This window comes from Chironomus tepperi, unplaced genomic scaffold (assembly GCF_022539635.2).
Source record: "Chironomus tepperi strain 1889 unplaced genomic scaffold, CSIRO-AGI_Ctep_v1 contig_170, whole genome shotgun sequence".
Lineage (NCBI taxonomy): Eukaryota > Metazoa > Arthropoda > Insecta > Diptera > Chironomidae > Chironomus > Chironomus tepperi.
In genome coordinates, this window is record NW_027226292.1 from 697,134 (window position 1) to 712,814 (window position 15,681).

General features: G+C 28.5%; 1 protein-coding gene across 1 annotated transcript; it reads left to right on the forward strand.

Moving 5' to 3' along the window:
* The first annotated feature begins 3,598 nt into the window (after positions 1 to 3,598).
* Positions 3,599 to 4,584, forward strand: LOC139088728 (uncharacterized). The gene is made up of 3 exons (XM_070637997.1): positions 3,599 to 3,655; positions 3,764 to 4,306; positions 4,370 to 4,584. The coding sequence occupies exons 1-3, from the start codon at positions 3,640 to 3,642 to the stop codon at positions 4,519 to 4,521; spliced, it is 711 nt and encodes a 236-aa protein (XP_070494098.1). The 5' UTR covers positions 3,599 to 3,639; the 3' UTR covers positions 4,522 to 4,584.
* The last annotated feature ends 11,097 nt before the right edge of the window (positions 4,585 to 15,681 follow it).

Genomic DNA, 15,681 nt, shown 5'->3' on the forward strand with positions numbered 1-15,681 from the left:
AGACTTGACATTCCTTAATGTATTTTAAATTCCTTAAAGCTCCTTTAGAAATTTAAGCATTGCCTTTATTTTAAATAAAATCTTCATAAATTATCTTTTTCATTACATTAATAATTTATAAATTTTAGATTTTATTCAACCCCAAAGGCATCTTTTTGAAAATTTTAAGCTTGCTTATGAATCGCCATCTGTATGCATTCTCATATTACAGTCATTAATTAAACCATTACTCATTTTCAATTAAATCAAAGAGAAAGAGAAGTTTTCTAAAAAAAATTACATAAACAGAATTATAAAAACAAGATTGGGATGGAAAATGGCAAATAACAAACCCTTTCACAAGTGTTTTCCATTGCTAGAGACATGGCTTTAGTAACGATTACTGCTGTGTTATTATGTATAGAGGAAAATAAATAGAAGGTTGATACAATAAAGTGGAAATTGTCTTACAACTTGGTTCTTTCTCATTAATTCCAGTACAAAATTTTCACAATCATGCAACGGGGGGAAGAAATGTTAATGTTAATGGCAAAAAGGGTCTCACTTGATTTTGCGCTCAGAAATAAAAATTTTATGCAAACGAAGCACAACGAATTTTCTCTAGAGAGATTTTCATAAAAACAACCCCTCCGTATTTACTTTGAAATGTCTCAATAATACACACTATGCACATCATTGAGTTATCTCGATGAAAAATGAGCAATTGGCATAAAGTAATATTGATGTTTTTTCTTGCCTATTACACAATGTATATACAAAAATTACTAATGTTTATTACTTTATTCCTAATTTATTACCATAAAATATTATTGTTTTTCATATCTGATTCGTTTCACCATTTTCATCTTCAAAAAATGACAGTTTTGTCTACAAAAATAAAACTATTATTATACATTGTGAATCGAAGTGTGCTGAAGAACTAGTGCCATTATAATTAATTACACTACGGAGTCATAAGGAGTCATACTATATGGAAATATATTAATTGAGATTCCATTCATAAAGTTCAACTTTCTGGTATGCTTTCTAATTTGAGATCTCAAAAGTGCCGACACAGTGACGCCAATTTAATTAATTTTTGTGAGTTCAACTGTAAGTGTATATATTCTATAGCCTATAAAAATCTCTAATTTGTAAAATTTAATGTAATTTCATAGAATTTAAATTTTATTTTCATACATTTAACTGCACACAATCAATTAACTACAGCTAAGTATTAAATGTTTATATGCATAACGTTATCAAAAAGGTATAAAACTTGAAAAAGTAATCATTACGTATAACGTCCATATATTTAATGACATAAATGTATCATTATGTATTTTGTAATTTAATAAAGTCATTTTCCAATATATATGCTGATTAGAAGTCATTCCTTGGTAAACAACTAGCATTTGTCGCAATGTTTGTTTTCCGTCTTGCATCCAATAATTTTAAAGTTGTTTTAATCAATTAAATAGAAAACGCTGTGATGAAGACATTAAAGTTAGAAAAACATTAGGTTGCTAGCTACGTTTAGATGTACAATTAACAAAGAAAAAATCAGACACAACGATCTTGTTCAAAAGAGTCGTAGCCTTAAAATACTATTTTCCTTATAAAATCTAACGATCTTTTCATTAAATGCTAGTTTTATATGATATTGCATAATATTCATGTAAGCATAATAGAGTATGTTCATTTAGTGCATATTGCAATAAATTATACCAATTATATATATATCGATAGTTCAAGGTATTTTCATAGTTATTGCACTCTCTATAATAAAAATAAGAATAATAATTAAAAGTTCCTTCATCTTAAATATTATTAAAGGAAAATGGAATAAAAATCTTGGCAATGAATGTTCTCTCTGCAATAATGAAGAGATGAATTAATTGAGCAATTGTTGAATATACTTTTCATAAGATGATGTAAGGAAAACAGCAGATTTATTGAGACTTATAACTGAAGATGATGAACATTTTATTTGCTTCTGTTTCTATTGGTACTGAATATAAATTAATCGAAAAGAAAAAATTACTCTAATAGTTAGAATTTTTTTTTAAATTACAGTCTATAAAAAACAACCGTGAGAATGATTGATCGACTTGAATGTTGAATATACGAAAATAAGTGTAAGACATGCACAAAAAAAAAAATGTTTTCATAAATGCAACGGTACTTTAACGAATGAAATAAAACTGTCCGATCAATCACGTTTTTTACAAGAAATAAGGTGTGTATATGCACAATATATGTGCATTAAATAACCATAAAATTCATTTAAAGTGAAACAAGCGAAAAGCAGAAAATAGTAAAATTTCTGGAAACTCCGACGCAGGATGAGTCATACACAACAACAAATATTGATTTTTCCACCCCTCATTTTTGCCGGCACATGCAATAGAGAATTCACGTCGACGGTTGTAAAAAATTTCCTTCCAATTCATCCCTCAATTTTAGTTCATTTTATTTCTGTACAACAGAGCAATATGCTCTATACAATGAAAGATATTTTAAGTGTGTGTGGTTGGTGTTCATGTTTTTGTTTGTTGAATTACAAAAGAATAATTTTGCACCCCCTCACTCGAATCAAATTTTACATTCTCAATGCACAATAATGAATTTCTGTTTCAGATAATCGTAATGATTATAGTTACAGTGTTTTAGCACAATAATACATTTATGAACTAAGGAACATGAAATTGTCAATTAATGCTTACATTTTTAAAAGACGATTAATCCAATAAAATTGAAGTTGGTGGTTTAAATTTTATTTTCTTTGTCTATAATCAAATGGGAATTTAATCCACTTTACTCCTGAACACTTTTATTCAATGTCGCTCAGTTTAAAAGCCGAGTTGAGAATTTTTAACACAAACACATTCACAAATATTCTTTTTTAATTCTTTTTCTTTTGATCTTATTCTTTTATCTTCTCATCTACACATTTAACTTTTTTTTGACTTCCACTGCTGTTAAAATATACAATGAAACACCTTGCTTGATTCTTTTTTTTATAATTTTATAAATTTTTCGACTTTTTTTTCTAATTTTTTAATTCACAAAAATAATTTTATAATTTTATTAAATTATTTTTTCACTTTTTTCAGCTATAAATTCTTATTATTCTTTAAATTTAACACTTTTATAGTCACAAAAATGAAGAAACGTTCTTTACTCCTCGAATGGTATTTTACGAATGAGAGTTTAACAGAGAAATTGAAGTGAAAAAATGAGTGGAGTTCTTGAGCTTTTTAGCACTGACATTTATGCTCTCTTCTCTCAGTTGTTATGCTTAATACTCTCTCGTTCAATTTCAAAACAAATAACAACGTGCTTCCGAGATAAATGCATGATATATCGTATTGCATAAACGTGAAACTAATGTGATAATGACAAGATTATCACAGAAATGATTTAAAAATTTATATGGATTGAGTAATTGACTTGATTTTAAATTACTAATGCGATTTCTGAGAAGTTAATCACCGAAACTGAAGTATGGGTTAATCCATAAATTGCTATAATTTGATAAGATAATTGTTATCAATCAGTAAGGTTAATTCTACTGTTTTAATTTGTTATTTAATTTTTTTCAGTCTTAAATCGGAAGTGTTCCAGTTAATTTGTGATAAAGAAATCTGTTGTAAAATAATGAAAAGTCAAGAAAGTAATAAAAAATCAAAATCAAATCAAGTCATTAGGAAGACAATAACTTGATTAAAATTTAAAGTCACATGTTTGCAGATGCTTAATTAAATCTTTTATTTATTTGCAGTTCAATTATTCATAGTTTATCTTTGCACATTTGCTGCGTTGATATCTTGCAATGCTAACCCAAAAGACTTAATTTTTTCGGAAGAAGTCAATATAAGAGAAATTTGTAAAGGAGTCTTTTTTTCTCCGCGACCATACCCAGGAGACAATACTTTTTATGTTGGATGTATGAGAGGAATTCCAATGATACTAAGATGCTATGAAAATGAAATTTTTAATGAAAATTTACTTCAATGCATTTATCAAATTCCTGAAACTACAACTCAATCAATAACGACGACAGAATCTACAACAACAACTTCAGTCCAAATAACGACAACAACAGAACCTACAACAACAACAACACAATCTACGACAACAACTACAACAGAACCGACAACAACAACGACAGAACCTACAACATCAACAACAACAACAGAACCTTTAACAACAACTACATCAACAACAACACAATCTACAACAACAACTTCAACAGAACCAACAACAACAACAGAATCTACAACAACCACAAAACCTGTAAATCCTTGTGAGGGAATTTCAAGCGGTATAAAATATACATTATTAATTATTTTATATCTCTGCTTAATACATTTTATATAATTTTTAGGAAGAATCCCACATCCAAGTGACTGCACTCTCTGCCAAATGTGCTTTCTTCAACAAATCATGGAAGTTGAATGTAAATGTGAAGCAGGCCAAATATTTTGGATTAGCGATTGTGTAAATGGTGACCCTGAAACTTGTGAACCTTTGAATTAAGTTTAATTTTTCATTGGAAATCGCTTTTTTACAACCTAATACAAAATACCTATAATATTTGAAGACAGCGATTTTTACATTGCATGTTTTACTTTCATAACCCTTTCATAGTTATTATCAGTCATCAGAATGTCAGACAAGTTCTCAGAAATTTTATTACAGAAATAATAGAATAAAAGGTGCTTAATTAACAACGCGTGCATGTGGAATTTCTACCAAATTTACAGAGCTTCTCTATTGCGTAATTAGCCATATGTTCGTGTTATGTAGTCTATCAAAAAAAAAAAGTCAAAAAATAACAGCAGATATTAAATATTCTGAAACATGAAAAAAGCCACACAGAGGAAGTACAACAAATATTAAGGGCATTAAACTCATTCAATCGCAAAAATGAAAGAAATAAAAAAAGAATTATGATGACGAGTCAGAAAACATTACCTGAGGCAGCGAGTTTTAATTGAATTAAGTGAACTTGTCAGCATTACCAAATTTTAAAGGCTCTTGATTCGATTTAATGGTATTTAAAAATTGATTTTTTAACACATTGACAAAATGGAAAGAAGATTGCGAAAATTTATTTGCTGGTGATTCCTCAAATTTCAACTTAGCTAATTACTTTACCATTCCTTATATTATTTAATCCAAAAAACAGCGATGAAGGAGAGTTCCGTTGCTAAAATACATACAAAGCTTAAAGTTAGGAATTACCTTAATATTAATTTCTTCTATGGGATCGTTCTATTATGACGTCACACAAAATTTCAACTAAATTACCATTGTTCAGAATGACACAGAACTCTAGATCCCCCGCTCCTTTCGAAACGATGAACGTCATAAGTGAATCATCCACTAAAATTCTAATTGCTTTTCATCACGGAATGGCAAAATAATGTTTAGTTTTTGGCATTCGCAATTTTTTGATTCCCTCCCTTCACCTTTAGTATTAATACTTTTACTCAGCCAAATCATACTCTTTATCAAACAACCTATACAGTGCAATACAAAAGATATTTTGATATGAAAAATAATTTGTTTAACTTGTGATAATGTTTCGGAGTTTTTATAGTATTTATCATCTGATAAATGTATTATTCCTATCAACAAGTAAGTAAACCTCATTTTGATAAGATACTAAACCGCTCTATTGTCAGACAAGGTAGTATTTTACTCAGTAGAGAATCAAACTTGAAATGAAAATGTCATTGTTCTGAGTGGATTTCAATACAATTTTGCTAGTCATTATGGTGAGAGGTAAGGTCATTGTAACATAATTTTCCTAAATATTGGAATTAATAGAAAATAAATTGTATGCATAGCTTTATTCAAATATTCCTTCACTGTCCTCCTGGCTATTCTGAACTCAATTTTGATAGTATTACTATACATCAGAAGCAAGGAAGAAATTGTTGAAAAAAGATCTACAGAAAAGAGTGAAATACAATAGAATCAAAGTTAGAATATTACTTTACTAAATAGAATGGAAATTAAGCGATATTAAAGTGCTGCCAGAAAAAGTCACATACTAGTGTGAAGCTGTATTGAATTGAATATTAAGGTGAAGCCATTGCTCTTATGATGATCATCAGCGTTAAGAAGGAAATCACATATCTAGAAGTCAAAACAATTACACTAATATATTGCTACTTTAAAATGTGTGACTCATTTTAATTTAAGTATAAATTAATTTTTATTTTGGAAATAATACGAAAATTACTTAAATCTAATAAACTAAACAATGGATTTCTCTACACATTTGCTGTAATAAATGTTCATAGCATTGATTAGAATCAGTGATTGTAAAAAAAATCTAAAGCTACAAATGTGTTCTTACTTCATTAAAAACATATTAAAAATACTTAAAGAAAGTGCTGATGTCATGCATTGCTGATTTCATTTTCATTCTCAGAAATGTCACTATGTGATGCCGCCGATTGTTGTTATTTTTGTTTTCCCAAGAATTTAAACTTTTGAGTTTTGTTTTTCAGATAATTTCTTTATTTCAGTTTGTTTAGCCTTTAAATTCTAATATAGTCTGATGAAGTTGACTCATTTGATGCATTTTAATAGTTTACCCATGCTTAGTGCTGCATAATTCTCAGCCAGTTTTTAATTAAATCAACATCAACTGCATAAATGAATAATTTCAACTTTAAAAATAATAATAAGAAATAAAGAAAGACCGCTTAAAGCTTTCTCATGAAGTAGATAGTTTGCTGTTAAACTGCATGGTAAATGCCACAAAGCGTGAAGTTTATGATCTATGTGAAAGGGGAAGTGACAAAGTGTACAAAAAGTATATAGAGTGAAATGATAATTAGTTGGACGTTTCATAATTTAATCAAAGAAAGTAAAGAAGTACCGTAATAGTCACTTTCAGTGAGTAATTAAGAATGATCATAATATCTTGATATTCTCGACAGTATCATCGTTTATTGACCAAATAAAATTTAATCAGTAGACAACTTTGTTGAGATTGAAGATTTTTTACTAAAACAATGATATAAATGCAATTATCACTTGCTCGTTTAAGCTGGTTTAAGCTATAACTAATAAAAGAACCGGTTTTACTTCATTTTCTCACTCGGATAAATCAATTTAAAACTTAATTGCTCTGCATCTCAATAAAATATGAATCATATTTTAGCGCAACATAATACCACAATATCGCATTGTAAACATCACCACAATCATCCATCATGGCTGTATTAATTAATTTTAATTGTTTACTTTCATAAGAAAAAAAAATCTTGATAAATCTACAGGCATGCAAATTAAAAGTGTTTTGCTCTGGGTTTTTTCATGTCTTGATTGATCGTCGTGATTACTTTTTTTTTATGTAACTTATGAGTGCTTTTCTTTAGTAATACAGATCTGTACGTAATGCAAGTCTTGATAGAGAACGTGTTATAATGGATAGCTGCTAGATGTATAATTATGTTAAAATTTTAAGATTTTCTTTTTATGACCTATGTGGTAATTAGATGAGTTACTAGGCTCTAATTAGTTTTCAAGTTCTTGTTTATTTAAATAGATTGGAAAAACTTTTATCTAGAAATTGACGGGCATTTAAAAGTTTCAAATTATAATTAAAAAATTTTCATTTTTGGAAAGAAAACATTGTTTTCAGCGTTTTAAAGTGTTCTTCAATGTTTTTAGAGTGTTTACTGAATAAAATTTGAAATTGTTGTAACCGTTAATTTTTTGTAAGTTGGTGAGCTGTCTTGCCATTTGTAACATTTGCTATATAAAGAATGAAGCATCAAAAATGATATTTTTAAGGATTTTAAAAAAGTAGAACTTGTATGTACATTGAAAAATTGAAGTGATTAGTTTTTTATACCTTTATAAACAAATAAATTTTCCATGACAATATTTATTACGCATTTTCCACTACGAAACTGTTCTTTAAACTCGATTATTAATATAGCCAAATTATTAGCAATTTAACCATGATTTGTGTAGAACAGACAAATGGTACGAATGAAATAAATATTTTGATTTCCTTAAATGCAAAAAAAATTATAAAACAATCCTTAAATGCCAAAAATACCTAAATGACTTGAGTTTTAATTTCCTTTGTTACCCCAAATAAAATTCTAAATTAAGTCAATGATGAATTTAACGAAAAAAGTAAAACTAAATTTGAATTCCCCGTAAAGTTCCACAATTTAGTGACAGAAAATGTCTGGCAGTACCTTTAAAAAATATTGAAAATATATTTTCAACCCTCTTCTCGATTAAATTTTGCATTTTGTTTTATTATTATTAAATCTGGCATAGTATTATGCTGTGCAAAACTGAATGGGAGAAAAAAGCAAATTTCCTGTCTGCCACACACATATAATTTACAGTAAGAAATAAATCGCAATAGCAAAACAACGGCGGTGGTAAAAAAAGGTTTAAATTTTCTGTGTGAAATCTAATATCCACCGAAAATTCACTGCACATTGTTATCGAGACTTTAATAATTCCCTTAAAAATTTCTTCCATCTTTATTCAATTTTATTTTGGCACATTGTGATGAGTATAACAGCAAAAAATAATCTGAAACATGACACAAACTCAAACAGCGAAACATGGATGGCTTTATGTATCAAAATTCAAATTTTAGTTTTCCTCTTCAGTGCATTTCAATGACTGTGTGTTGATGGTATTATACGAAATAGTTGAACAACATTGAGCTGAATAGGAAATTTTTATTTCGCAATAGAGTTTGCAAATATTTATTTTGTATACATAATGAAAATGAGTGGAACTTCACAAGAGAGCAAACATTTGCAAGTACTATGTGTTGCTATAGAGCTCATACATACCATGCTAATTCACATCCATAAATATCCGATTTCGATTTAACACAGCATGTGGAAGCAAACCAGTATTAAATTTACTAAAAAATTTCGAGTCAGAACGTTTTTATTTGCAATTTTCAACTTCAAATATTGTCGATTCTTTGTTGTACATATTGCACCTGAGATACACAAATGAAGAAGGCTCCGCTTCACCTCACTAAATAGAAGCCTCCTCCATGTTGTTTAGCGAAGCTATGAAAAATCCGTGGCGGAGTATTCTTTATTTATGTCGCTCGGGGCACACGTTTAAAGAATGTTTATCTTTCTTAGGGTTCAATTCTACACACAGGAATTTATTTCGAGCAAATCAACAACTCAAACTGTCAAGGTAGACAAATCTAGAGTTTGAATTCTAATCATAAATTTCCGATGACGAATAAAATGCTTTTTGTTCTGGATGATGACATGAAAAGAATTCCCCCCAATTGAGTTAAAACTCATTAGGATGAATGTGAACATTTGATGCTATTAAGCTAATAGTTTGAAAATGTGTACAATGAGTTTGAAGAACTTAGTTTCCTAAGGATTAAAACTCATACTAAATTTTACTAGCTCCTGTGAAGAATTCAAACTTAAAATTTTTTCATCAATTATCTTAAACGATAAATTTCGATGCATTCTGATATATGTAAATCCATATTTTAAATAAAAATCCAGTGAATCATTACAGATTATCAGATCTTCATTCAAATGCTCTGATTAAAAGTATCATCATTACTAAAAAACCGATTTTATCCACTCACTAAATTACTCCCTTAAGTACATAAAAAAATATCACGAGTATGCATTAAGACTTTATGGTGGAAAAATGTCTGCTTTGATATTTATTTGACTTTCATGCGCTTATTACTTCTCACTCCGCAGTCTGCTGTGTCTTTATGAAGGAAAATAAAATATTTTCAATTCATGAAGGAAGAAAAAAAAGGAACGCATTTGAAATGTTGAAAATTATTTTTCATTCGTGTATCGTCTGATGCCGTGATTCCTCATACTCCTTATTATATGAAAATTGCGAATGCAAAAATAAAAATATGAGAAAAATATAAATCCCCTATTTTTAAATTCGTAAAACGTGAACAGCTTTTCCAGACTGAATTGTGAATGATGGAAATTAAATTTCTCTTTATTATGGTCTTTTTGCGGCAGAAATCTTTGTCCACAGTTAATCATAAAATTGAATTAAACTCTGATAGGAAAAAAATATGTCAAAACTGAGTGGAAATGAGATGACCGACGAATTTACGGAACTTGATTTTTCGAGATTTTATTCAATTTTTTTTGCCATTTTCGTATTGACATGCGGAATTTCAATAAATCAAATGGAAATCCAGAAATGTTATTAAGTAAATGCTTTACAGAATATCAAATGCAATGAAATTAATAGAAGACAATTTTTCATAAACATTTAATGCTCTCCCCAGCTCTTAATTCTCATGGGCAACATTATTTCTATTAATCAACTCAATGTTCCATTTATCTCCACTCTTTTCTCATGTTTTATGCATGATGAAAATAAAGAGGAAATTTTTCCTTTCCTTTAGTTTATTGATGGAGGATTTTCATGGTAATTTCTTGTTTTTGTATTTATTTCAAGTAGGTATTTTACAAATCATTGGTAGTTTGTCTTATTGAAAAGAGAAATGGTATGTCAGGAATTGTATATAAAATAGATTATTGATTTTCATAATGAAATGCAACAAGCATTGTTTTCTAAGTGAGAGAATCGAATGATCATCTTATGATTTTCTTCGATGCGCCTTATTTCCATTAATTCCATTCGACATTCTTTTCAATTTCTAACTATCATGTGAATTTCTACTTACATTATTTTCATTCCTTCTTAACGTGTGCAGTAAACATTTCACATTCGTTCATGCTTATTCAATTAAATTAATTGCATTTCATTATATATCTATATCCTGTGTGGAAGCTGTTCTTATTATTGTTATTCAGTTTACAATGAACTAAAAGTGGAAAAAAAACTTATTCCTCGTGTACTTATGTGGATGCTTTTGTGGTGATTTTTACAACATTTGTAAAAAGCAGAGCTGCAAATTAATTGAAAAGACTCATGAAGGGGTTGGAAAATAAAAACGAGATGTAATTAATTAAAGTTGAAACAGAATAAAAAAGTTGAGTGTTGGTAGAAAATTTCAATTTAATTTTATATTGCTGAAATGGCCATCAATTACACAAGTAAATTTTTATTAAAGTAATTTTTCATACAGTTGAGTGCTTCAGTCGTTGAATTAAATCCTTAAAGTATATTACGAATGTGTTAAGTCGCAAAAATTTTGTCCTATTTCCCAATGGAATTTGCATGTTTCATACATTTTAGGCCCCTTCTATTTCTATTTATTTATTCATATAGCAACATGTCACATCAAACAAAATCCACAAAAGACATGAAATTTTTATATTCATTTATTCATTGTGGCATGCTTTTGCATGCAGATGTATATAAATTCCACCCAAGAAATTACAATTCTTCTTTACATTTCTGTAAATTGCTTTTTGATGCATATTTTAATGTGACGAGATTTTAGATGTGATATAATTGCTGTGGAAAATATGATTAGATATTTATCATGCTTGACGTACTTGTTGATAGAAATTTGTTTGACATTTTTAAATATTCAATATCTTTCCGGACACACTTTTTTAAATTACATTTTATTGACATAATATTTCATGTAATAATTTGATCATGTCTAAAAAAATGAATACTAATGAATCTAATATTTATGTCAAAACTGCTTTCAGAGGTGCCAAATTTAAAAACATGATTTAATATCAGCATTTTTATAACATTTGTAGGCATAGATGGATTACATGTACGAAACATGTTTCCCTAACAGATAATGAGTAAACTCACCTAAATGAGTGCACTGATGAGTATGCTCAATCGACATAATTAAGAGTGCTTTTGATCCTTATTCAGATCATTGCCCAGGACAATTTGTCTTCTATTTTAATCCATTTTCTAATTCGCTAAAATAAAATATGACATTAGTCAACGTAAAAATATCCCTAATTTATGTCAAGCTTCATAAATGTTTCTTGTCCTTTTTAATTAAATTTTTTTCAAATTGTTGCCATGATTTCATGACAAATTGATGTAAGTTAAATTAAATATTATATATTTATAGCATTCACAATTTTAGGCTTCAAGCCTGTTTTTTTCAGACGTTCATAATTCTCGCACTTCCATAAATTACACTTATAATCTGATTGGGCATTTTTATATGATTCATTTTTCTTTTTGTAAGCACTTTACCTAAGCTTTTAATCGGATTTTCCTTTTTTGCTGAGTTGTTTTTCATATATAAACGGAAATTGGTGGTAAAGACTCGCAAACTTTATACTTACGAATTTATTTCCTTTTGAATAAAATGCTGAAAATTTATTGTTCTCATAAAAAATTAATATTTATATAGGCAATTTATTGTCTACACCTTGAAATTCGATAGCCACCATATTTTGTTCCTAACATCAAATTGTCATGAAACAAAAACAAAATACCATCAATTCATACCTTTATATTTCCATATTAAGAAATATTCATATATTGTCAATGATTTAAAATTTCTACAGTTACACGTAACTGTTCATGTTTATCTTCAATATGTCTTATTACCAATGTGAAATTTCAATTCGTTCTTTGTTTAAGTAACAAAAATTGTCAGAACAATTTTCTGGATGAAAAGAGAATTCAAATTGGACAAGCACCTCAAATGGCATTTAATTTTAAACAATCATAAAATTTTCTAGCATGAGGGAAATTTTCAATTTGCTGCTTCGATTCAATAATCTACAAACCACCTCCGATATTAATTAAAACTTTTCATTTAAAATTCACAAACCGTCGACATGCTACTTTAAAAGAAAAACAACAAAAGATAAGCTTTGTACAAAAACCGACAATTTTTCTGTGACAAAAGCAAACTTAATGCTACAATTGATATTTTTCCCATTCTCAATTTTCTTCGGCCGTTAACACCTTAAACTTTTTTTTTTTTTTGTTAAAATAATAGAAAAACAAATTTAATCCAAGAGTGAAACGTGATCTCGATTGTTTGTTATTAAATACGCGCGTGCTTTTCACCACATACATAATATCTGTTTTTTGTTGTTTTATTTCTCAGTTCATCGGATTAGTTCAAAAAATTGAAAAGAAGAAAAAATTTATTTTAAAAGTCAATTCTCTATGCTATCACGTGGTTTCATTTGCTTTCATGAAATGATTAAAGAAAATACCTAACGAATTTTTTTGTAGGTAGGTTGATTCCATTCGTAAAAAAAGAAACAAAAATTGTCTTATTTAAGACCAATTGACGATGAAAAAAAAAGTATGTAAATCAGAGTTGGTTTTATATTCCATGGTAACTTTTAAAGTTAAGAGTGAAATTTACAATCGAATCAGATTTAAGCTTCATTCCTTTGATTTGTAATGATTATGATTATAGTCCTTATTATTTGATGTGAAGTCGAGCTTCGCTGGTCAACTAAAGTAGATTATAATTCAGCCTAATTGAAATCTATAAAGCAGTTTTGGACAACCTATCTACGGGTAAATTTTTAAAAATATATATATATTTAACCGTATCCCGCGTATGGTTTTGGAACTGAAAAACAACCATGCTCATAACGAAGCAAGACAAAATTCTTTTTAAATTCATCTTCAAATTATAGAAATCAATTTTCGTATTTTTCACCGTAGAGCGTGACGTTATCATCATGTGAGTTCATGAATGTCTAATCTCTTTAGAGGTCATTGAGTCTAATGCTTAAATCTTTTCTTAGCATCATTTCCTCTCCTTTTATGTATATAAAGAATTTGTATGTGTGTAATGAAAATTTGTTCTAGATTTAAAAAAAAAAAATTAACAAAATAGTAAAGAAATGTTTTTATGACTTTTGTGGACATAAAAGAATCTTCTGGGCAGCTTCATAGCATGTGAGGAGTATAGGAGGATAAGTATAGGGACTTTATAACAAACATTTAAAGAGTTGACAACTGATGAATTTTGAAGCATTGGATAACAGCATAGAATTAAGGAAACCTTACAACTTTAGAAGTTTATACTTTAATTTACTATTTATTTTGCTCAAACACAAACTTTTCACTTTAAATACTTAAAAGTTTTTCTATTGGCTGAAACATCTTTTCATTCACAAAAGGAAAGAAAATTCTCGAGACATCTCAAGTTTCTATCTATTCAGTGTTTCTTTTATTATTTATCAATAGTCTTTTGATGTGCAGTTTTAGAGCAGAAAAAAATCTGCACAAAAGGAAATAATCATGCTGATGTGAAAAACATATTGAGTGTCACGTTTTGGTTATAAACGTTGGTAACTAAAAGAACAAAATGCTGTATCAAAGGAGAGTGATGTAAAGTACTGTTGTATATCCATTCATTCTTTTTATTCCGCAAACGATGAATGGGAGAAAAATCCTTTATGTAAATGTTTGCTTTTAGAACTAGCACTTGTTATACGTTATTTAACGATAAAAAGTATAGAATAAAATAAAAGCGAGGAGGAAATACCGTTGGAATAATAAATTCTTACTAGACATGACAACATGGCATCATGGCTATTTTTAAAGATTGCCACTTTTGTGGAATTAACTTGCTTTATCAGCCATCGTAGATGTGAAGTTGTCATGAAGACTAAGTACTCATTTTAATTATAAAAAGTACAAGCTAATGAATGCCTTCATTTCATGCCATCATTTTTCTCCCTTCTGCATATACATATATTTACTTTTTACTTGTTAATATTTTATTTTCTTTTATGCATGTTCTTTTTTTTGAAATTACAAAAAGTTGTTAATTGAATAAAGACCATAACTTTTTAAACATAAGCAGTGATGATAATAAATTATTCAAACAATTAGTAACAAAATTCATGTTAATGGTTCTTTTAACCATAACCATATTATATTTTAGGCAAATTTTAGGAAAATACTATATTATATTTTAAGAGAATCACAACCAAGAATCACAACAGAGAATCACAACCTTGGATTTCTTGCATTTGAGGTTTTACCTTATATTTTGTCCAAGGTTGCATGCCTGCAGTTATGGACGTATCCTATTTTCAATGCAGTAGCTTTTTAATACTTGCAATATCACATCACGTCCAGCAGTAAACGTTCATGTATGTTCTCATCAGAAATGTTTAGAGTTGGTTACTTTTAATGCTTTAAAATATTCGTATTAAATGAGAAAAAATTAACCGCCTTATTTCCCGTACAATAATTCATACATTTACAATCCAAAGAACATTCTTGCCAACATAGAATTGAATTTTTAATACTGTAAATGAGAAATAACTCTTTTGGTTGTCTGAAAAATACATAGTTTTTTAGTGTCTCGAAGGGATTTTACATATTTAGTCATAAGCTTAATTGAGAAGAAGACGACTGATAATATTAATGAAGCAAATTAGTGAATACTTGAAGTACGCATCGCGTATGAACGGGAAGTGAGAGTTATTTTATTTTTCATCACCTCATAAATATGCAAACTCAAACAGTCAGTATAAATTGACACGGAGACGTGCATGGGTAGCATGTAAGTGTTTGAAATTGTTATAAACTACTTCATTATGAAATTGATGATAAAAAGGAGTTCTCAAAGATAAAAGTTGTAAAAGATTAAGTAGAAGAGAATCGAAAGCAGTTAAAAAGATCTAATTAAACTGACCCTAAAACCGACTTCATTTCACTTCCTTATACAATAAATAATAATAAATTTTTTTCATTAATTTGACACAGTTTAATCTTACTTTAATCAACATCATTAGT